Source organism: Mauremys mutica, chromosome 10 (assembly GCF_020497125.1).
Source record: "Mauremys mutica isolate MM-2020 ecotype Southern chromosome 10, ASM2049712v1, whole genome shotgun sequence".
NCBI classification, from domain to species: Eukaryota; Metazoa; Chordata; order Testudines; family Geoemydidae; genus Mauremys; species Mauremys mutica.
In genome coordinates this window covers 54,479,714-54,504,911 of record NC_059081.1, presented here as the reverse complement: position 1 = coordinate 54,504,911, position 25,198 = coordinate 54,479,714, and the positions used below count along the sequence as shown (strand labels likewise).

General features: G+C 44.8%; 1 protein-coding gene across 1 annotated transcript in view; it reads left to right on the top strand.

Moving 5' to 3' along the window:
- The first annotated feature begins 261 nt into the window (after nucleotides 1-261).
- The window catches only part of DNAH7 (dynein axonemal heavy chain 7), a 248,353-nt gene continuing 223,416 nt past the window's right edge, over nucleotides 262-25,198 (top strand). Inside the window, exons 1-7 of the mRNA XM_045031804.1 lie at nucleotides 262-392; nucleotides 13,320-13,385; nucleotides 15,030-15,138; nucleotides 16,258-16,411; nucleotides 18,800-18,893; nucleotides 21,916-22,096; nucleotides 22,506-22,581. Of these exons, the coding sequence (XP_044887739.1) occupies nucleotides 378-392; nucleotides 13,320-13,385; nucleotides 15,030-15,138; nucleotides 16,258-16,411; nucleotides 18,800-18,893; nucleotides 21,916-22,096; nucleotides 22,506-22,581 (695 nt within the window). The 5' untranslated portion in view covers nucleotides 262-377. The remainder of the gene's footprint in view (nucleotides 393-13,319; nucleotides 13,386-15,029; nucleotides 15,139-16,257; nucleotides 16,412-18,799; nucleotides 18,894-21,915; nucleotides 22,097-22,505; nucleotides 22,582-25,198) is intronic.

Sequence of the window (25,198 nt, the reverse complement as noted above, 5' to 3'; positions counted from 1 at the left end):
AACCGCCCCCTAGCTCCGCAGCGCCGGGCTAGTCTGGAGGCGTTCGGGGAGCGGGGAGAGCGTCTCGCTCAATCCATTTCCCCGCCCCCCAGAGGCTGCTGACGCCTCACCCGCAATACCCAACCCAGAGCCGCTCTCACAGCGCTTTAGGGCCACCCCAAGCTCCGGGCCAATCAGGCGCGCGCAGTGCCGGCGGGGACCGTTGGGATTCGTTCTGCGTCTCGCGACGAAGGCGGAGCCTGGGCCCGAACCGCTGCTAAGCAACGGGGCTTCCCTCTATACAACAGCCCCTCCCTTTCGCGCCGGCGACTGGGCCCGGGGGAGCTGGCAGGAGCGTGCGTGGGAGCGGAGCCCCCGAGCCAGCAGGAGCCGCAGACATGGGCAGCGAGCAGGTGAGGGGGACGGGCCTTGGGAGCGACCTCCCCGCGCCTGCTCAGCGGCTTCCATCGCCGCCCTGCCCCATGCCCGCTACAGCGACCCCCCAGCCTGACCCCCACTGACCTCCCCTGCCCCCCGCAGCAACTCCCGGCCCCACACTGACCGCCCGGCCTCCCCCCCCCCCAGCAATCCCTCCCCCACACTGCCCCCCTCCTCCGCTACCGCCACTGACCTCACACTCACCTGACACCTCCTCTGCCCCCAGAGCGACCCCCCAGCCTGACCCCCACTGACCTCCCCTGCCCCCCGCAGCAACTCCCGGCCCCACACTGACCGCCCGACCTCCCCCCCCAGCAACCCCTTCCCCACACTGCCCCCCTGCTCCGCTACAGCCACTGACCTCACACTCACCTGACACCTCCTCTGCCTCCCCCACACTGCCCCCCTGCTCCGCTACAGCCACTGACCTCACACTCACCTGACACCTCCTCTGCCCCCAGAGCGACCCCCCAGCCTGACCCCTACTGACCTCCCCTGCCCCCCGCAGCAACTCCCGGCCCCACACTGACCGCCTGGCCTCCCCCCCACCACACTGCTCCCCTTCTCCGCTACAGCCACTGACCTCACACTCACCTGACACCTCCTCTGCCCCCAGAGCGACCCCCCAGCCCGCACTGACCGCCCGGCCTCCCCCCCAGCAACCCCTCCCCCACACTGCCCCCCGCTCCGCTACAGCCACTGACCTCACACTCACCTGACACCTCCTCTGCCCCCAGAGCAACCCCCCAGCCCGCACTGACCGCCCGGCCTCCCCCCCAGCAACCCCTCCCCCCCCCACTGCCCCCCTGCTCCGCTACAGCCACTGACCTCACACTCACCTGACACCTCCTCTGCCCCCAGAGCAACCCCCCAGCCCGCACTGACCGCCCGGCCTTCCCCCCCCCACTGCCCCCCTGCTCCGCTACAGCCACTGACCTCACACTCACCTGACACCTCCTCTGCCCCAGAGCGACCCCCAGCCCGCACTGACCGCTCGACCTGTACTGCTCTCCCTGACCACCAAAGCAACACCCGGCCCTGCACTGGCCTCCTGCTTTACTGACCGCTGCCCTCCCCGGCCCCCCACCTGCCCACCTCCTGCGCCACACTGAGCTCCCTCACTGCCATCATGTTGCGCTCCCCCAACGCCCCCAGAGACAGCCCCGCACTGACCTGCCCCATCCTGCACTGACCTTCCTGTGCCAGCTACAGCTATTTCCCTGCTTCATAATGACGTCCCGCTACCGGCCCCCTGCTTCTGCACTGATTTCCCCCTCCACTCCACAATGGTTTATTTCCCTGCTGTTGCAATAACCTACTAAAGTGATCCCTTTGCTACCATGATGACCTTGTTATTGCTGCTGCAGCCACGAGGAACATATGTGCACACCACCACTATTGTGGTGACCTCTTGTGCCCACTGCCAGCACCACTTGGCATCACCCACTGCTACCTTATTCCCTTCATGTTCCTGTGTACATACTGGTCACCGCCTCTGTCTTTAAATCACTTCAGCCAGGCTTGTATCACTCTCACTAATTCATTTATATCACAACACCCAAATGTGAGGAGCTTTCAGTGCGTAATCAAATGTTGCCATGCTTCATCAGATTTTTTTTAAAACAGAGTAAATGTGTTCTGATATTTTACAAATAGAATAAGACATGTGCCCTACATCTATAAGTTTAGGATAGGGAAGACAATGGGTACCAGTAGGAAAGAGCGGAGGGAGTTATAGCTATGGAGAACAAGGTGTTAAGGATTTAAGGAAGAGAGAAGAGGTGCTTGGCTTAGGGTTGTACACATAGCTCCTCATCCTGCAGAGATTTATGCATGGGCTTAACTTTACCAGTGTAAATAGTCCTAAAATCAATAGTACTGCTACTCACTGTGCAAAAGCAGGGCCGGCTCTAGAGTTTTTGCCGCCCCAAGCAGCGCACTGAATTGCCGCCCTGGGCTGGGGGGGGCAGTCCGTGCGCCCTTAGGGCGGCAGGCGTGTCTAAAGGGCTCTGGGCTCCCCCTGCGGGGAGCCCAGAGCCTTTTAACTCCCAGCCGCGGCTGGGAATCAGAAGCCTCTGAGCTGCCCGCGGCGGCGGGGAGCCCAGAGCCTTTTAACTCCCAGCCGCGGCGGGGAATCAGAGGGCTCCGGGCTCCCCGCGGCGGCGGGCAGCCCAGAGCCTTTTAACTCCCAGCCGCGGCTAGGATTTGCTGGGGCGGGGCGGCACTCTGGCGGTTGCGGGTCAGCGGCTCCGGTGGACCTCCCGCAGGCATGGTCCACCGGGGCCCTCTGCCGCCCTCCCCAGGATGCCGCCCCAAGCAGGTGCTTGGCCCGCTGGTGCCTAGAGCCGGCCCTGTGCAAAAGCTAAGTACATGCATAAGTCTTTGCAAGATCAAGACCACAGGGAGTATTGTAACCTCTTCCCCTCCACCTGGTAACTCCATATAAAACCTAGAGTGTTTGTTTTTCAAATAGCCTGATAATAGAATCATAGCAATATATGCAGAATTTGTGCATACTTTTAAACAGAGGAGGGCATTCTTTTACTTCAGTATTTTGCTTATGTATGGTTTCAGGCTAGTTGTTACTTATATTTATGCTAATCTCGCATATGTAGGGGGTTTTCTTTTGAACTGGATGGAAATTTTTTATATTTTGTCTTAAGTAAACAGACTGGATTAAATTTTTTGAAATGACTTGTTTTTCCTCTCTGACATTTACTTAAACACGCATACTGTTTGAGTAACAGAGCAGGTGGTATAACCATATTTGTTGAAGGAGACTTTCACATATTCATCTCATTAGTGGAAAGTTGATTGCAGGATGATATCCTCTTCTAGGAAAACAAAAGTGCAGTGTCTGTGCTTTGAATTCTTTAAAATGAGATATTCAAAAGTGATATAATCCTCCTTGCAGCTGTTCATATACTTTTAAAATTAGTTTTGAAATGTAAACATAAACTGACATTTTGTTTCTGGGTTGCTGTTCTTACAGGATTTTTAAGGGGCAGAGCTTTCTCTAAAGTCATTATAAAATGTATTATAAACTGCAGAAGCAAGTTCGATGGTAGCTTGGTACAGTTTGCTGCATATAGGGAATTCTTGTATGAGGGAAGGAGCATGAACAGTTTAAGATTAAATTTATTTTCAGAATTATGCAGGGTATAAACACTGCATATATAACAGAGTGCTGATTTGCAACTTCAGCTATGAATGTTAGCAGGTGGCTCCATAGTGAAATTATATACCTAAATACCTGTTAAAGATCATCTTATACAATCAAGATTAAATAGAAAGATAACCCACATATTTAGGGACTTCTGGGATTTGGTTTATTATAGTAAATATGCACAGTAAACTGGATAAGGAATAGTGAGGCATACATTTTTTTCACTATAACTGAACATTGGATTTAGCCCATGCATGGCACTGTCAGCACTTCTCTGGTGGCATTAGCAGTTTAACTTTTTACATAAAAAAATATTCTGTACTACCTTGCTCTTTGTGTAATTATTTACACTAGTGGCAAGGTCCTGGAAAAGATGAAGACGGGCAGGACCTGGGTCCTCCTGATTGCCCCGGCATGGTCCAGGCAGCATTGGTACGGGACCCTCATGAGCCTGGTGGTCGTCCCGCCTCAGCCGTTACCGTCCCACCTGGACCTGCTCTCTCAGGACCAGGGCCACCTCCTCCACCCCAACCTAGCGGCACTCCACCTCATGGCGTGGCTGCTCAATCGTTAGGCCGGGAGGAAAGAAGGTGCTCGGAAAAGGTTCAGCGTGTCCTCTTGGAAAGCAGTCGGCCCTCCATGCGCTGAGCCTACTTGGCAAAGTGGTCTCGGTTTTCCTGATGAGCGGTTGAATGGGGTGTCTCCCTTGTGGCTGCCCCAATCCAGCTCATTTTGGACTACCTCCTTCACTTTAGAGCCCAAGGTCTGGCGCCCTCGCCGTCAAGGTACACTTGGTGGCCATATCAGCCTTCCATCCGCCGGTGCAGGGGCACACGGTATTCTCCCATGCTATGACTGGCTGATTCCTTAAGGGATTGGATTGTCTATTCCCGTATGTTAGGCCCCCGGTCCCACAGTGGGACCTGAACTTAGTGCTGGCCCAGCTGATGGGTCCCCCGTTTGAGCCGCTAGCTACATGCTCCTGGTCACACCTCTCATGGAATGTAGCCTTCCTGGTAGCGATCACGTTGGCTAGGTGGGTCTCAGAACTCAGGGCCCTGACGTCCGAGCCCCCATACACGGTGTTCCATAAGGATAAGGTCCAGCTCCGCCCACATCCTTCGTTCCTTCTGAAGGTGGTCTCCGCCTACCACATGGGTTTGGACATTTTCCTGCCGGTCCTGTGTCCCAAGCCCCATGTGTCCAGTGAGGAGCGCCGCCTCCACTCGCTGGATGTGAGATAGGCTCTGGCTTTTTACCTGGAGCGGACTAAGCCATTCAGGAAGTCTTCGCAGCTGTTCATCGCCTTGGCCGAACATGTGAGGGGTCGGATGATCTCCACTCAGCGACTCTCCAACTGGATCACCTCATGCATCCGTACCTGTTATGACCTGGTGGGAGTCCCTCCGCTGTCAGTTCTGAGGGCACACTTGACTAGGGTGCAAGCCTCGTCGGCTGCCTTTTTAGCCCATGTCCCCATTCAGGACATTTGCTGGGCTGCCACATGGTCTTCAGTTCACACGTTCGCCTCGCATTATGCGATCGTCTCCCAGATCAGGGAAGATGTTGGGTTCAGCAGGGCCGTGGTCCGTCCCGAGAATTTGTGAACTCCTATCCACCTCCAACAGATATAGCCTGGAATCACCTATTGTGGAATACACATGAGCAATCACTTGAAGAAGAAAAGACAGTTACCTTTTCCATAATTGGTGTTCTTCAAGTTGTGTTGCTCATGTCTATTCCACATCCCACCCTCCTTCCCCTGTCGGAGTTGTCTGGCAAGAAGGAACTGAGGGTGGGGGGAGCGCGCAGCGCCTCTTATACCGCAGCATGGAGGCGCTGTTCCAGGGGTTGCTAGGGGCGCTCTGCTATGGGTACTGCTAGGGGAAAAACTTCAGACACCGGTGCACGGGGTAAGCACGCGCACCATTGTGGAATAGACATGAGCAACACATCTTGAAGAACACCAGTTATGGAAAAGGTAACTGTCTTTTCCCACACAAAACTTATGGGGGGAGAATCTGCAGTAACTTGTGCTGATTTCATAATGCAGAGGGGTAACTTCCTTCATGGAAGTTCCTGTAGATGGAGGAGCTGGCTGACAGCATGGCTCATGGAAACTTTGCTGCCCCAAGGCTGAAACAAAACTTAGCTGTACAGCAGTGTTGAAGAGGTGCAGATGCAAGATCTGTGTGGATCTCAAGGGCTCATAAGTGAACCATCAGCTACTTGTATTGGTCTAGGGTGAAAAATCCAGTCCTGTGGTGGAAGAATTGTTTTTTTCACTCTGTAATTTTTCCTTTGCTATTCTGTCCTTTTAAAAGCTTCTCCAGGTTTGGAAAATGTAGAGTGAAAAATTGAAGAACAACAACAACAACAACAAAAAACAGAAAAAGTGAGGGGAAAAAAGCCCATATAACATCATTAATTGGGTTGCATTCAGTGGAAAAAGGGAAATAAAGGGGGTAATCAATGTGGAAAATCATTTTATGTTCTGATGTACTGAAAGTACTTTGCAAGAGTTTTGGTTTAGAAAAAACACCATTTTCCATCAAAAAAGATTTGAATGAAAATTTTTGACCACAAGTTTATGATGATAATTGGATTAAGTGGTGTCAAACAGGGGAGGTAACAAAAGCCCACAGGCAAATATAAAAAAGGTGATCTTAACAGAGGTTTAGATGTTGTGGGAAGACATGAAAAACAGTAGGGTCAGAGGAGCAACAAGAGGGAAATCAGTGAGGGAATCTGCTCAAAATCTTATGTGTCTGTACAGACCGGTGATCTGCTAGGTCACTCCAATCCTTGACTCCGGGAGCCAGTCTTACCCTGGTCTGCTGCAAGAACCCCCCACTCCTGAGCTGTTCATGCACAGCCTCTAGCATGTAAGCTGCTCCATGTAAGTGAGTGAGCACTTCTGGCCAGCTGCTGCTTGGATTTTGCAACTGAATTACACTAACCAATATCTCCAGTCCCAGACACAACGCTAGGAACCTCTGTCTTGCAGGGTCCAGGTTATGTCTGCTGGACGCTGCAAGCTTATATGAGTTTGTCAATTTAACAAAGAAATTGATATGTACTAGGCTTGTTATCCCAAGGGGAGTCTCTGACATGCTTCAAACCAAACACACTGCTTCAGGTAGAATAAACAAATTTATTACCTACAGAAGATAGATTTCAAGTGATTATAAGTCAATGCACATGTCAGATTTGGTCAAATGAAACAAAAGCAAAATGCATTCTAAACTGATCTTAACACCTTCAGTGCCCTTACAAACTTAGATGCTTCTCACCACAGCTGGCTAGTTGCCCTTCAGCCAAGCTCTCCCCTTTGATCAGCTCTTCAGTCGCTTGGTGGTGGTGTCTGTAGATGGAGGTGGAAGAGAGAGGAAGAGCATGGCAAGCGTCTCTCCCTTTTATCATGTTCTTTCTTCCCTCTTGGCTTTGCCCCCTCCTTCAGAGTCAGGTGAGCATTACCTCATCATAGTCCCAAACTGACCAAGGGAAGGGGGGTGACTCACTTGAGAGTCCAACAGATCCTTTGTTGCTGCCTAGGCCAGTGTCCTTTGTTCCTGTGAGACTGGGCTGGGTTTGTCCCATATGTGCCCTGATGAGGTGTGAACTGCCCCTCTGCTCCTGGAGAGTTGTGCCTGGGCTTGTTTTAAGCCATGAGGACACATTGTCAGCTTCATAACTATATACATGAAATTCCAACCTATAACATTACTATAACAACAATGCTCAGTGCATCATGAGCCTTCCGAAGACACCCAACATGACAAACTTTGCATTGGATACCACGCAATCATATTATAAGGATGAACATGGGGGTACAGGGTGTTCCCCTGAGGTACAGAGCATCACAGAAGGAAGAATACGAAGAGACCAGTATGGCTTCATCAGAAGCTGTTTAATAACTGAAAAATCAGAAAGGAATCCTACAGGATGTGGAACTATGGACAAATTGCTAAGGAGGAGTACAAAAGAATAGCACAAACATGTAAGAACAAATCAGAAAGGGTAAAGCATAAAATGAGTTACACCCTAGTAAGGACATCAAAGGCAATAAGAGGTTCTTTAAATACATTAGGAGAAAGAGAACGATGAAGGAAAGTGTAGATACTTTTTGAGGAAGGAGAGCTAGTAACTGATGACATCAAGAAAACTGAGGTGCTTAATGCCTATTTTGTTTCAGTCTTCACTTAAAAAGTTAATGGTGACTAGATACTCAACACAATTAATATTAACAACAAAGGGGAAACAATGCAAGCCAAAATAAGGAAAGAACATGTTAACAAATATTTAGATACGCTAGAGATATTCAAGTTAGCAAGGCCTGATGAAATTCATCCTACTGTACTTAAGGAACTAAACTAGCTGAAGCAATCTTGGAACTGGTTGCACTTATCTTTGAGAACTCCTGGAAAAAGGGTGAGGTCCCAGAAGACTGGAGAAGAGCAAACTCAGTACATATCTTTAACAAAGGAAACAAAGAGGACCTGGGGAATTATAGACCAGTCAGCCTGACTTTGATACTATGACATTCCTCAGGCTGAAACCTGAACTGCTGTGTCCCCTTACCTCTCCAGCCTGGGATGCCTTTTATACTGCATTGCTAGTGAACAGCAAACCTATCCAGGCTTTGATCACTCACAGCCGCTCGCATGCAAAGTCAGTCCCAGCTGAGGAGATGAATTCTATGCCCAGCCACCCATGAATAGATACAAAGCAACACCCACATATCCCTCAGTCCCAGGCTTGCCCCCCCCAGAAATGTGCATCTTGTACTGTTCAGTAGCCCACTGGACCGCAGAAGCTCATAAATTAATCCATCATTCCAATAAAGTGTAATAAATGTGTACCAGCCTTGTTGTCTCAAGTGGAGGCTTCCCAAACACTTCAATCCAAATACATTAGTTTAGATAAAACAATAAATTTATTAACTAGAGAAAGATAGATGTTAAGTGATTTACAAGTGATAAGGCATAAAAATCATAGTTGGTTACAAAAGAAATAAAAAGATAAACATGCAAGCTATTTCCTAAACTTTACCAAGGCTAATATGTTTAAAAGTAAAAAGGTTTGCTCCCACCCAAAAGCTTCCAACAGTCTGTACTGGATGGAAAAAACCTCCAGGCTAGGACCACTCTCCCGCAGTTCAGTGATGCACCTTTGTCTTTCAAGAAATCTTGCTGCCATGAGTAGAGGTGGGGGCGGAGAGGTGTCTAAAGGCATTTTCTCCCCTTCTTATATTCTGACCCTTTGTCCTGTAAAAGTCTTTGCTGGGTCATGGGGTCAGGCAGTTCCATGGAATATGTGAGCTGCCAACTGTCCTTCAGATGAATTGTAAATTTCTTGTTTACAATTCTCCTCTTGGAGAATATCCAATTAAGCAGATGATGGTCTTTTAGCACCTAGTGTGCCTTTGTTAGTGAAATATGTTGTAGTTCTAGGTAACGTTATCAGACCATTTTCTCAAAGACAATCGTGGCAACATCTCACAATTTTATATGCAGTGATGTTACTCACTTTTCAGCAGGATAATAATATTCAGCAGATGTGCGTTTTCAAATGATACCTCACAAGGCATACTTTGTACACAATATATCATAATCATATAATGGGGTGAACATGGGGCACAGTGTGTCACAGATACCTGGAAAGATACTGGAACAAATTATGAAACAATCAATTGGTAAATCCCTGAAGGAATATATGGTTATAAGGAATAGCCAGCATGGATTTGTCAAGAACAAATCATGCAAACCAACCTAATTTCCTTCTTTGACAGGATTACTGGCCTAGTGGATAGGGGGGAATCAGTAGATGTGATATATATCTAGATTTTAGTAAGACTTTTGACACAGTCCTGCATGGCAATTTCATAAGCAGACTAGGGAAATGTGGTGTAAATGAAATTATCGTATTTTCCGGCGTATAAGGCGACTGGGCGTATAAGACGACCCCCTAATTTTCCAGTTAAAACATAGGTTTTGGCCTATACTCGCCGTATAAGACTACCCCCCCTTCCGAGGCAACACCATTTAATAACAACAGACCCCAGGAACTCCCATGCGGCGCATACCCAACCCCCCCATCCCCTGTCTGCCCCCCCAGAACCTCTGCCTGATCCAACCCCTCCTCCCCCGCCCCAGTCCCAGCCCTGGCCCTGGCCTCTTACCCCTGCCGGGGGCCAGGGTCGGCGCCGCAGCCGCGGGGCCCGGCTCCCCAGGCCGACACCGGGACCGGCGCCGCAGCCGCGGGGCCCGACTCCCCGGGCCTAGCCGACACCGGGACCGGCGCCGCAGCCGCGGGGCCCGACTCCCCGGGCCTGGCCGACACCGGGACCGGTGCCGGAGCCGCAGCCGCGGGGCCCAACTCCCCGGGCCCGGCCAACACCGGAGCCGCAGCCGCAGCCGCGGGGCCAGACTGCCCGGGCCGGCACCGGAGCCGGAGCTGCAGCCGCGGGGCCCGACTCCCTGGGCCCGGCCGACACTGGAGCCGGAGCCGCAGCCGCGGGGCCCGACTCCCCTGGCCGGGCCCGAGCCGCAGCCGTGGGGCCCGAGCTGGGCCAGGTCCGAGCCGCGCAGGCGGGACCAGCCCGAGCCGGGGGTGCTTGGCTGGGACCGGGCTGGGGCACTCGGCCAGGGCCAGGAGGAGCCGTCCCGCCCCCTCCCCCACACACCTGGCTTACCTGCCTGCTCCTTTTTTCAGGCTTCCCGTGAACATTTGATTCGCGGGAAGCCGGGGAAGGGGAGGAGAAGGAGGGCGGAGCGTTCACGGGAGCGGTGTCAGAGAGGCGGGCTATTACAACCTTTGCCAATCCGAGCAGGCTTTGTATGCATTAATAGAATACACCGCTTGCCGGGATTGGCTCAGCGCGGTACATACAGTATCAGCACAGGGACGTTCTGTATGTAGCCGAAGTGTTTATACCTGGCATATAAGACGACCCCCGATTTTTGGGGGTTGTTTTTTAGTAAAAAAAGTCGTCTTATACGCCGGAAAATACGGTACTGTAAGGTGGGTGCATAACTGGTTGAATGACCATACTCGGAAAGTAATTATCAATGGCTCATTGTCAAACTGAAAGGGAATATATAGTGGGGTCCTGTTTGCTCAGTCCTGGGTCTAGTGCTATTCAATATTTTCATTAATGATTTGGATAATAGAGTGGGGTGTATGCTTATAAGATTTGTAGATAACACCAAGTTGGGAGGGGTTGCCAAGTTTTAGGAGGACAGGATTAGAATTCAAAATGACCTTGACAAATTGGAGAATTGATCTGAATTCAACAAGATGAAATTCAGTAAAGGCAAGGATAGTACTTCCCACTTAGAAAGGAAAAATCAGTTCAGTGGTGTGCAGGAGGCATGGGGGAGGAGGGAGGCAGGAAGAGGCGGAGGGAAAGGGAAGGGGCAGAGGCTTGGGGGAAGGGATGGAGTGGGGGTGAGGCCTGGGGTGGAGCGGGAGTTGAGCACCCCCTGGGAACTGTGAAAGTCAGCACCTCTGTTTTGAGGCCCCTTGCAGCTCCACATTTCTGAGAGTCTGCGGTAAACATAAAAGACAGCATAGGGTTGTTTCTGTTATCTTGTGTGCAGAAAGGTATGTTGTGTATATGTTGACAAAATATTAATATGAATGCTTGCTGGTACAAAGTGACTCTTTAAGAGTATGTTTACAGTACTGCTGGCATGAGCTAGCATGCTAAAAATATACAATGTGGAAGTTATGCCATGGGTGGCAATTTGGCTAGCGACTTGAGCTCAGATCCAGGTGGGCTTTGACTCATGTGGCTAACCCGAGCCTCTGCCTATGATGCAGCTAGGATTGCCACCTTTCAGGTACAAAAAACCCAGGATATATGGGATGATCCTGAGTCCATAACACTGCACAGCTGGCATGATGTACTGAGCACCCTTACCCAGTGATGAGCTGCCAAAATATTAACAACCGGTTCCCTCCTCCTCACCCCACGAGGGGGTCATGCCCCTCCCCGGGACTCCTGCCCCATCCAACCCCCCCATTTTCCTTGACAGCCCCCCCCGGACCCCTGCCCTATCCACCCCCCTTCCCTGTCCCCCTGCCACCCCATCCAACCCCTTCTCTCATTCCTGATGGCACCCCGGGACCCCTACCCCATCCAACCACCCCTTCTCTCTATCCCCTGACTGTCCCTGGAATCCCTACCCCTAACTGCCCCCCACCACCCCATCCAACCCCTGCTCCTTTCTGACTGCCCCCCCCCGGACTCTTGCCCCCATTCAATCCCTCTGTTCCCTGCCCTCTGACCGCTCCGACACTAATCCACCCCCTCAACTCCCCTGCCCTCTATCCAACACCCCCTCCCTGCTCCCTTACCGTGCTGCCTGGAGGTAGGGGCCCAGCTGGGCTGGGACTGGGGCTGGGACCGGAGCCGCCCGGCCAAGGTCGGGGCCGGACCCGGGGGCTGGGCAGGAGCTGCGCCGCCCGGCCGAGGTCGGGGCCGGACCCGGGGGCCGGGCAGGAGCTGTGCCGCCCGGCCGAGGTCGGGGCCGGACCCGGGGGCCGGGCAGGAGCTGTGCCGCCCGGCCGAGGTCGGGGCCGGACCCGGGGGCCGGGCAGGAGCTGTGCCGCCCGGCCGAGGTCGGGGCCGGACCCATGGGCCGGGCAGGAGCTGTGCCGCCCGGCCGAGGTCGGGGCCGGACCCGGGGGCCGGGCAGGAGCTGTGCCGCCCGGCCGAGGTCGGGGCCGGACCCATGGGCCGGGCAGGAGCCGCGCCGCCCGGCCGAGGTCGGGGCCGGACCCATGGGCCGGGCAGGAGCCGTACCGCCTGGCCAAGTTCACGGCTGGACCTGGGGGCCGGGCAGGAGCCGCGCCGCCCGGCCAATGTCGGGGCCGGACCCGGGGGCCGGGCAGGAGCCGCGCCGCGCTGCCCGGCGAGGTCGTGGCCGGACCGGGGGGGGCAGGAGCTGCGCCACCCGGCCCCCAGGTCCGGCCGCGACCTCGCCAGGCGGTGCGGTGCCTGGAGCCCTCCTGCCGCCCCCGGCCCCAGCTCAAGCTCACCTGCAGGAAGCCGCTGCTTCCTTCTCAGCCCTCCCAGGCTTCCTGTGCGAACAGCTGATTCGCGGGAAGCTCGGAAGGGGGAGGAGAAGCCGGAGGAGCTTCAGAAGAGGAGGCAGAGGCGGAATGAGGTGAGCTGGGGCCGGGGGAAGGGTAGGGAGCTGCTAGAGCTTTTGTTAAATTTAAACGCCTTTTTGGAACTAGTTGTCCCTCGAGGGACAACCGGTTCTAAACGGGCTTCTAAATTTAACAACCGGTTCTCGCGAACCGGTGGGAACCGGCTGCAGCTCACCACTGCCCTTACCTATTTCATGGGATAGCCAGTAGTGTGAACTGAACACCCTGAAGGATTTCCTGGGACAGCTACCTCAAAAAAGGGACAATCCTGGGAAAACCCAGACAGGTGATAACCCTAGCCGCTGCAGCCACACTGCAGTTTTTAGAAGAGTTAGCACAAGTCTGTCTACCCAGGCTCCAGGCTGTATGTATGTTCCCAGACACAGTGTAGTCATATCTTTTGAAACCATCATCTACAGAGAATAGGGGAAATGAAGTGATTATATTTGTGAAAATTATTGGACAGAAAACAAAAACAAAATTATAGTATAAATCATAAGTTTTAGCATGCATAGAAGTTTAGTAGTACTAGTTTAAATATTTATATAATTTATTTTCTTTTTGTTCTTTTTTGTAGCCCAGACCAACTGGGAAAGGAAAATTATTGAAGACGACTGTAAAATTTTTGCCACAGTTGGCTCAGGTAATATTTTTGTAATTTTTTGTTTTGACAACTTTTTATTTTCAAATGTGCAGCAAAGCATGGGAGATCCCACAGAGAAAACTGGACCTCATTGCAATGTATACATTGGAAACAACAAGACTTTACATATATGTACAAGAAATATTAGGAAAACAATTAAACTAGTTAACTTAGATGAGCAGAAAATACTGAAAAGAATAAAAGCTACAGACGAAAGCTATAAAATAAATGTTATAAAAAAATTGGAATATAATTCATTCTGTATCTTCTACTTGGAGCATCCTTCAATCCTCAGCCCTTTCTCCAGGGAAAAGAAAGGGACTCTGACTAGGAAGATTTCTTTTTCCCTTTTTACTTCCTTCTTGTGCTTTTTAACTACTTTCTCAGCTGATGGGATAATTAACCCCTTAGTTCATCAGCCCACAGCCTGATTAGGTAATTCGTCTTCTACCCTTCCATCAGAGCTTGTGGGGAATTAGCTATTGGCTATCAGTACTCTGTCACAGTATGTTTACGCTGTCTAGGAGATGTGATTTCCAGCATAGGTAGAGCGATTTGTGCTAGCTCACTCAAGCCAGCATGCTAAAAATAGCAGTGTGACCATTGCAGCACAGGCAGTGGCTTGGGCTACCCGCCTGAGTCCAAGCCCGCCTCACTCCCTGGGTCCAAGCTTGGGTGGCTAGCCTGGACCACTGCCCATGCTGCAATGTCCACAATGCTATTTTCACTGTGAGCTAGCATATCTGTCTATCTGCACTGGGAATCAAACCTCCCAGTTGCAGTGTAAACAGTCACTAATAAGGTTTCTTGATTCTTGAATATTGCTGCCCCTTGAAAAGATAAGGGCAATGCTTTTGAGTAATTGTGGGGTCAGTGTAGTTAAGGCTAAGAAGCCATTTCCTTTACAAACATATTTCCAGGGACAATGGCCAGGGAATAATAATAAAAAAAAAATCTAGGCTGAAGGAGCTGTTTAAATAAGTTACGCTTAAGAAAGGTAGCGCTGGATTCTTGTAAGCTGTGTGAGATTTGCTAAGCTACTGATGGCTGAATATTGTACATTATGTTATCTTGCCATGGAGTTAGGACCCCCCGAAAGGGAAGCCTTTTGTTTGTGTTAAAAAAACAACAAAACAAAACCACTGAAGGGGATAGGTACCCTGGATCCCAAATCGTATATTTTGGGGGAGCAGCAGTTACATAAGTTGGTTGTCGATTTCACCTGGGAGAAACTGTTGATATCTACCATACTCCACCAGAAAAAGATTCTATTAAACCTCTTTTTTCCCCTGTTTTCTTAGCTTTTGCTTTTTTTTCCATAATAATCTCATCTTCATAAATGTCTGGGGTCTGTCTTAGTAGTGGGTATATACTGTACTGTTAACTTATTCCAGAAATTAGTAATAATTTATAATAGGCATAAACATAATATTTTATTCTGGGTTTCTGAATGATTACCTCCTGTTTTTAGAGAAAAATAGGGAATTCGGTTTATTTTTGTGTTGCTTTGTTACCATTATTATATGTTATGGGTCTGCTGTTTTCTTTTGTAATTTATTGTGTTTTTAAGTGTGTGTCAAAGACATGTAGCTATCTCTTGTTATTGTTATTTTATAAAGCTAAAGAATGAAATATTTATTTCAGGTAAGCTCTAAGCCACAATGGCAGCAAGCTTCTCCTTCATTTCATCTGAGAAAAGAACAGAAAGATGATGAGCCAGATCAGTTTATTGTCAAAAATGAACTTTCACCTGGTAAGATTACCACTCAGTATTTAATGAAAAAAATAGTGTAAAATTGAGTTAATACAAGATTATAGAGTTAGGAGAATAGAATTTTATTCCCAGATTGCCGCAGTCTCGAGCAAGTCACAATCTTTATGTGCCTCATTTTTTCCTTTGTAAAATGGGTACAATGATACCTATCTTACAAACATGATGCAGGTAAATTCATTAATGTTTGTAAAGTGCCATAATCACCTTGGATAAAGAATGCTGTAGAAGTGCAAAATATTGTTTATTATTTTATTAGTATTTTAGGTCTGGAAAAGTGATTTGCCTGTTTAGAACAACATTGTTCATTTAACATTTTCTTTATCAGAAAATAAATAGTTCCAGCTGCTAGCATATGATTGTACATTACCAAAAAGCCATTAGTTTAGGAAATGGAATGTTTGCCATAAAACTAGTCAAACAGCGAAGAGAATCCTCACAATATTTGCATATTTTAATATATTTCACTTAAAAGATTGTGTTGCGATCTAGCATAAAAAGAGTTTATACAATAATGTAAGTTTCCAAAAAGTCAGATTCATTTTTAGTACTGTATATCTGAATATTAGAAATCCTTAATCGTAATCAGTATAGTAGTCAGTGAAATGTTGCATACAGTCAATGGATGGAATTTGGGCCCCAATGAGATCAGTGGCAAAACTTCAGTTGACATCAGTGGAGCCAGAATTTCACCCAAAAACTACAAAAGAAATATAGTTAGAATATAGATTTACTTTAGCAGTTAACAGAAATGGGATTCTGTATCTATGATAGAAAAAAAAAAAGACACAGGTCAAAAATACTTGGACCCATTCACAGGAAATAAAATTAAGAAATATTTTAAAATAGTAACTTTACAGATCTTTAAATAGATTTTATATAAATATTCTTTAACAGTTTATACAGTACAAGCAGGTATTAGTTTTGTTTCATTAATTTTGCTGCAAATGATGTAGGGCATGATCCTGAAAGATGCTGAGAAATCTGAACTTTCATTGAAATAAATGTGAGTTGAGAACTCTCAGAATCTTTAGAGGGTACTCAGCACATTGCATGTTTGGGCTCATAGTATGCAACTTGCATATATATATTTCATGCAAGGACAATATTTGGAGGAGAGGAATAAGAGACGCAAGATACAGGACTCTACGGTTAATGAACCAGTTGCTGGAACATCAACTTCTAAAGCGCGGAGTAGCTATCATCCAAAAAAAGATCGTGAAAATTTCAGAAGTACTCTTGTTAACATCATCATGTGAGTTTTCTTGTGTTTGTATAAATGCATTTTTCCCTTTCAAAGTTGAAATGAAATTTTAAAAAATGTTAATATAACAAAAAGTTCAAGATTGCAAGTCAGTAACAGATTATGTATATGAATGCAAAAAATGACCCCAGTTTAAGAAATAAAAACTACCAGGTAAGATGCTCTTCTGTACACTTCTCTTGATTCCTCTAAAATTGGGAGGATATATGAGTAATTTATGAACTGCGCAGACTGGGACTTAGCCATAGTATTCTTTTGGGGAACGAAAGGGCAGGTATTATAATTTAGATGAAGAGTAGATTTGGCAGCTGGAGTTTATCAGGTGATCAAAATCTTTAAGATTTGGGTTGGATTCAGCAGGGAATGTGTGATGGATTCGGGCTGCTTATTAGTTTTTCAGAAAGTGCTTGTTCACTCCTATTTGAAACATTACTTGAAGTGTGATAAAATAAACCAGAAATGCACATCCTGACATTTTTTATTGCTCATGTGACACTTTTTAAGCATAATTATTAGCTGAGCTCCACCTTAGTTTCATAACTTGGACAGAAAGCTGTGATTATGGACACTGGTATTATTAAAACAATGAGGAGTCCAGTGCCACCACTCCATGCATCTGAAGAACTGGGTTTTTTACCCACGAAAGCTTATGCCCAAATAAATCTGTTAGTCTTTAAGGTGCCATCAGACACCTCATTGTTTTTCTGGATACAGACTACACGGCTACCCCCTGCTACTGATTAGTAAACTGCATTTAGAATATTCCCAGTTGACTAACTGAAGACACACTTGTTATTTTATAATACAGCAAGGAGTGATATCCAGGAGTGTCTGGAAAATGTCTGTATATCAGCGGTTCGTGAATCTGGAAGATTTTTAAATTTGTTTTGTCATTTTTATTTTCTAATGAGATATGATTTTCCAAAAAAAGATAATTTCTAAGTTATTTTAGTGTAAGGATGTGTCACTAAAATTAAAATGGATCTTTAAAATATTTTAAAGTTATTTAAAAATCTTAGTAAGATACCCTGAAGCTTGTGCTACTCCAAAATCTTTTCTTTCTTGGGTAACTACCTCAACCTTTACAATGCCCTGAAGATGTTTATAAAAACCATGTTTTGTGTTTTGTTTCTTAAATATTTAGCAGTTTGGAGAGAGTTTCCTGGGTCATTGACCATTTTTTATCTGGCTGCACAGATGCAGAAGTGCCTACAGCATGACTGACAACATTTTATTGCCATAAATGAACTATTATTATATGGTAAACTGTGGAATAAAACTATCCTTCTGATAAACCAATCCCCCAAATGAAAAGAACTGGTTTGATAAATCCTGTTACTTAACATAATCTGGAAATTTTGTAAACTAAATATATTATAAATATTAGTTTTTCTAACTAAATATATTCTTCATTATGTGTTTCTGCTGCTAAGGTGAGTATGAGATGGACTATTTCACAGCCGAATACTGGTACGAAAATATTGACAAATTCAATAAAACAGAAAGCCAAAATCTAATCCTGTAGTTTAGCATAAAGCAAACAAACAAACAAAAATGTATGGGTTAGAATTTACTAACTGTAAATATAAAAAAATTTGACTAGCATAGTGCAATTATAATAACAAAGTTGTGGCAATGTTGGATAATTAGGGACATATCTCCTCTTGAGGAGCTTTCTTGTTTTCTTTAATATTGTCAACTAATTGCAATGGACTAATTTAAATGACTTGTTAGAATATATTTAACATTCTCATAAGTATAAGACCATTTTTTCACAAACCATGGGTTTGAGTCTGCCAACTTTACCTACATGAATAGTCCTTGCTAATATGACTAGTCCCTTGATTTGAAAGAAATTACTAAATAAAGATACCTTAACAGCTTAACTGATATTCTAGAAGTATTTCCTGCTTAAATCTTAAAATTAGATTTGTTTTCAAACTGTGGTCAATAGGCACAACAGTTCCCTATGCACATTAAAGGCAGAATTGAGCACTATACCTGTGAAACCTTAAAGAAAAGGTGTTTAGTAAACTATTCCATTGTCTGGAAAAATATTTGGGTCCATACAGAATTCTTGATTATAATTATGATTCAGTTGGTGGCAGGCATCATTCTTTTGACCACTGCTGAGATGAGATATGATATTGTATCTTTTAGAGATGCCAATACAGTTTGTCTGAAGAACATAGTACTGACACAAGGTGGGTGAGGTACTATCTTTTATTGGACCAACTTCTGTTGGTGACAGAGACACAAAGCTTGTCTCTGTCACCAACAGAAGTTGGTCCAATAAAATATATTACCTCTAATATTCTGAGACCAGCCTGGCTACAACAACACTGCATAATGCATATTATGTCATTTTTGTTTTGTTAGGCAGCAAGACTTTACTCTGCAACAGCCTGTTTCACTAGATGAAACCCAGTCTCCAAGAACAGGTTCTCCCACGCCCATAGAGAAAGACATTTTGGTAATTAAGACAGTGTTGTTTGCAGTATTATTATAAATGATTGCTCTTTATTTCACTGCAATAGTGACAAGGTGACTAATATTCTGAATTTGTATGGTGGTAGGCACTTTAGTTTTATTTTGGCATACAGTACAGAGGTTTTATTGTTGAGAATTTAGAATAACTATTTTTTTTAATAATTTGGTCACAAATCCTCTACATTGAAGTCAATTTTAATTTGCTCTTTTGTTTTGTTTGTAAGTGGCCATATTATTTTTGGCAATGAAAGTATGTGTATGATGGAAAACCTGCAGGCAGTAGCATGCTGAGAGAGTTGACCTTCCTTACTGTTTCACTACTAGAAAGTTAAAAAGACACTGCTTTTTGGATACCCTGACTAATATCTGTGAGGGATATAAAGGGGAGTTGCCATGGGGGAAACGAGTCTGAGACACAAGTATGTATGTAAGAACGTGCATCTACTCAGACCAAGCAATGTGTTCTACCCTCAAAAGTTATTCCTACTTTTAGCAGGAATAGAATTCACAAGGGGACTATATTTTGGGTTTGTTTCAGTTAGAAAATATTATATGTCATTTCTGCTTTTGTAACATTAAAACATGCCTATTTGTGGAGAAATTATGCCGCTTTCCTTCCTTTGGCCAGAATTAGGTACTGATTTATTACTATACCTATTTATATGACTTAAACCACTGACAGCCTGTCCTATGTGTTTATAGATCATCTAATTACCATATTACCTAATTGCTAAAATCTCGATTTTAAAGATCACAGCAAAGAGTTTTATTATGAAGAACTTTGTTATCTGGTTAATTTAGATGGTAAATTAATTTTTTTTAATCTGCTAAAATAGATCTTTCTTTTCTTTCTTCTCCCCTTTAATGATTGGCATTCCAAACAGTGTCCAACAGCTCTTTTCCCCTGTGATATTGGTAAATTATATTCTGCAATAACTCTCTCTCCTATCAGTCTGCACAGATCTGTATTTTCTCCCACTCTATTCCTACTCCCTCTTCTTCCATTGTATGGACTTTATTCACCCCCTCCCAGAATAACCCTTGTGAAGGGAGAAAATGCTTCCCAAATATACCGACCTTTAAAGGCCACGCTGAAGGGGTGGGCATCATGGGCTTCAAACCATATGGAGACAGAGAATCGATAGGAAAACTTAAGTGCCTCCTTACTGATCTTAGGAGCTTCTTCAGAAAGGGCTAGCCACTCTGCTGGTCTCTGGACCTCTGTGAAGGAACAAATTGCTGGAGCACCATTCTACCACTTGTGCCTTTGCATTTTCCACTCCCTAATCCCCTCTCCAAGAAGGATGAAAGTGTAGAGCAGTAGTTAATGTTGCAAGAAGAAGAATTAACTTACATGGATATCCTTAACATCTAACAGTTTTCTAGAGAAGCATACATTGCAGTGGCTGCTGCTTATTCCTGCTGATCTACTGTAAGCCTAAAATGCTTCTTGAAACCCCATAGAATTCTAACCCTCTGATTGTACCACAGCGGGGTTTCTGCAGAGTGGGTGGAACATATGGTGGAACTACGACAGCTGCCTTCTACAAATTAGGTCTGTTTTCTACTCGGATTTCTGCTATTAGCCTTTTACCAGGGCCATGGAGCAGAGTATATAGCATTTTGTCCTTTGTTCCTGCCTTCACTGCTTAGTATTCCTTTTTCCAGCCTCTCTATAATTATACTTTTACCTCATATCTGCAGCCTGATTAGCTTGTCTGTTTCAAAATTTATTAAAAAAAAATGTTATCCTGCTTCATGCCATGAGGCAGTTTTTGTAATACAAAATAAAACTGACACGCCTGTTGGACTATGAGGAAACTAAGTGTTGGTGAAATCCGCATCCGTGGCTTTCCTTTGAAGATTAAAAACTGCATTTTCCTTTTTTGCAGCATGGTGGATGGCTTTGAATTTCACCAGTGCTTCCCCTTCAGTCTGACCCAGCTGTCTGTTTTATCTTGTAGTAGAAAACTACTTATAATTAGTTCCATCCTAACTTGCTTAACTTTTTAAAGACAAAATGAAACAACAAGCTAATCAGATCTTATAAATGGACTAGTAAAACCCAAATAAAAAGAAGAAAACATGTACTGGATAGAAAATATATATAATTTTAATCTGTGTTTCTAACAGTTATTTAAAAATCATTAGGAATTTGTTGCATGTTTTAAAACAAATTAATTCAAAATATCGCTTTTAAAATGTGCATGTTATGATTATATTTTCTTTTCTCATGAGAACATATTAGGAAATTGATCAGATAGAGGACTCTAAGTTGCATCTTCAATTTAGTGCTGCAATTGTCTGATTGATATGTACAACTGTGGGTTTGTGGGCCCAACAGATGTATATGCTAATTATATGAGAATAATGTTGGCACCCACAGTAGAAAATCTTAATCTCAAAAATCAGCTTTAAACCAAATAAACAAGCAAATTCAAAGTTAAGGTTTATATTCCATCTCTGACTCCTCTTCCTGTGTCTACACAGTTTTCAGCATGGTTGTTATATATTGGCAAAGGACTGGTTTACGTGGCAAATTACTGCACAGCAAGTCAGGGTATAACACTAAAGTGCACCAGCTGTGCTGTAAAGTTCCATGTGAATGCTGCTACAACACAGTGAAGGTCTCTGAGTGCAATTTGTTAGGACTTTCAGTATGTGTGTGTTGTGGCAGTGTCCACGTTACTGACTGGAAAGCTAGTGCTCTGTAGAGGCACTGTTATCAATGTTTAATATGGATTATGGCATGATATTTTTGAATGCAATTATACCATCTTTATAACTTTTAGAAATAATTTTGATTCACTTAGTAAACGCATTAAGAAATCAGATAAAACCTAAAATTAAACGTACAGAGTTATATATAGTTTATAATGTACACCACCCTTAGTACCCTTGAAATGTACTTATGCTTCCATCAAAAGCAGCACTAGCAATGACATCTTTATCTTTTTGTTATAATGCCAAATGGAGCCAACTTATTTAATGCCTTTATTGTACAGAAATACTACTATTACATTCAGCATGGAATTGATACAGAACATGTCGCTCCAATGGAAGACTCTTGGCTGGAGCATGTATTGGATTTAGTTCCACAGCATCTGAAAGTACTCAGCGAAAGTATATATTTACTGTCTGATGAAATGAGAGAAGACTATCTTCTGAGTGTAAAGAAAGCTATAGGTAAATTGATGATGATGTCTGTTCTTTCTAGTTGTATGAATATTATGAGTTATTGAAATATATAAATTCATTGTGAATACCATCATTAAATAAATTAGAAGTTTATAGGTGACTGAGATGTTGGATACATATTTTTAATAGGAAAGTTCCACAGGATTTCATGTTTTTTTCCCCTAAAGGGAGAAATATGGCATCATTCAACACTTTTGCTGTTTCATAAAAATTGCTTTTATTTTGTAAATCTCACTTAAATAAAATTATTTTGAATTACATACCCTGTACAGTTACACCCATGCATCATCATTCACTTCACTGGGGTTGCCCAACTGTTTGGATCCATTAGTGTAGTGTTGTTTTTCCTTTGCTAAGCATATTTATGTTTTTTGGCTTTTTTTATACCTTCTTTTAGTTGACTTTGTTTTAAGAGATCCCAGGGAAAAAGATGAAGACAAGAAGCAAGCTTTTCTTCCACCTCATCGTGCAGAGTAAGAAAACATATTCCTTCAAGAACACTGACTAGACAGCAGTAGGAGAGAATACTGTATGTAGGGAAACTTTATTAGACAAAGGCAATTGATCCAAACTGGAGCATGTTAAATATCACTAAAAATAAATAATATTAGCTATTTGTTGCATGAACTCATATAGTTGCGTATTAAAGCTCTGAAATATATGTGGATAGTCTGACAAAATTTTGAGAACAAATTTCCTGTTGTAACATATAACATTTATAAATGATGATAAGGTTGGATGTAGTCCCACAGCAAATGATCATAAGATAATTGGTCACATCCTCAGCTGATGTAAATTGACATTGCTCCATTGATTTTAATGTGCAGTCTGCATGGATTTCAGTGTAGGTATGCCAATTTACATCTGCTAAGGAACCATCTCGATAAGTTTTAGTTCAAGTATACCCCCATCTCATCCCTATTCAGGGACCCTTCTCATAAGATCAGAGGTTCTGTCTGGTTTGACAACAGTGGCCATAGATGAGGTGTCAAGGGAATTCTGAGGAAAAGGACTTTATTAAAGATAATTCCTAATCCTAAAAAAGGATGGCGGTTTTTGACCTATATTAGAATTGAGAAAACATTCTTTTGTCAGAAAGTGCCACTTACATATGCTGACCCTAGCATTTATAATACCTTCCCTTTCAACACAGAATTGATGCTGTCCAGGAGCATCCGAGTCACTTGCACAGAGCATTGTGACCAGGGACAGCTGCCGAAGCTCTTGGTGCCTGCCCTAATGGGCGGGGCTTGGGGTGGGGTGGGGCCAGGGCTCTGGATGGTACAGCCACGCTGGAGGAGCTGCTGGCATGGGGCACTGACTTCTGTGAGCAGAGGCCCAACATGCTGCTGCTCTCGCCGCTGCGGTTCCTGGTAGAGTGCTGCAGCTCTGTGTATACCCACATCCGTGGATATAAATCTTGTATCTGCACAGGGCTCTAGCTCTACACCTAGCTGCCTTGTGGGCCAAGTGAGAAGGGACAGGACAGAAGTCCATGGATGGTCATTAAAAACATCAGTGGTACACAAGAGCTTAGAGTCATGGGGTCATTCAGATGTAGACAGCTTTTCAACCAAGAAAAACATGAAATTTCCTAGATTTTGCTTGAGAACAGGAAAAGACAGCCAATCCATCTAAAAAACAGTCCTCATAAACTGGGGGCAAGATCTTCTTTATCCCTTTCTTCCATTTCCCCTCATCCAGAGTATAATAAGGAGGATGAAATAAGACAAAGTAATTCTGGTTGCCCCAGAATAGTTGAGGCAACAGTGGTTCCCAGACCTTCTTCAGCGATTCAAAGGAATTTAGCAATCTTTCCATTCACTCCACATCTGTTGGCTCTACAGCATGGAATGGATTATTACTCATATCCACTTTTCCTATTAGTGCCTGCTATCTTGGGCTATAGGGCTCGGGAAGAATTAGAAAAATCTTCTCACTAGAGATACATGTCTTAATTAACTCATCAGAAAGAATCATCCCATAAATGGTATATCCTCAAGTGGAAGAGATTTTTTTCCTCTGGGCAAAGAGTAACAATATAGTCCTAACCACAGCTTTCATTCAGACTATATTGGAATACATGGTACAGCTGAAATTTTCAAGTCTCTATCGATTAAAGTTAATTTAGCAACCATATTGACTTATCACTCATAGAAAACAATCTGTTTTCACACATGGGACAGTAAAGAGATTTATGAAAGGGTTGATGAACTTCTACCAACCAGTCAAGAACCCTTCACCAGCGTTGGATCTTAACATAGTCCTAACGCAGTTTATGAAGCCTCCCTTTGAGCCAGTGGGAGAATACTCTTTATTTCACCTTTCAATTAAAACAGCTTTCACCATAGCTGTAACATCAGCTAGAAAAGTGAGTGAACTGCGGCCTCTCATGGCTGACCTGTGATTTATAGTATTCCAAAAAGATAAAGCTGTGCTATGTCACCAACAGGTTTCTACTACGCTGGTAACCCAATTTCACACTAATCAGTCAATTAACCTGCTGGTAATTTTCCCAAGCCCACATGCACATACAGGTGAAAAATAAATTGCATAATTTAGTTTTAGATGCAATAAGGGCTTGAGTTTATTATTTAAATAGTTAAGAAAGTTTCCTAATCTATTCACGTTATGCTAATAATAAAAAAGTTTAAGTGATCACTTCTTAGGCATTATCAAATTGGGTTAGGCTATGCATATAAGGAGCCTACACATTAGCATCCATCCCTATCCTCACCACAACTATGGTGAATCAATGGCATGCCTTCGACATGTTCCACGTACAAAAGTTTGTAGGGCTGCAATGTGGAGATCCATAGATACATTTACAAAACACTGCTCTTTGGACCTAGTCTCTAGATCAGATGCTCAGATTGGCAGAGCAGTATTTCAATCCCTCTTTAATTAGGACTCCATGTCCCACCTTTCTTCAAGATCAGTACTGCTTGTCAAACTATCCCATAATGAGAATAATCAGAGGCCACTCGAAGAAGAAATGAAGGTTACTTACCTGTAACTTAAGTTCTTTTAGAGGTACTCTTTCTATTCTCACTCCCAGACCATCTTCCCTTCTTTCTCCGAGTCCTAATT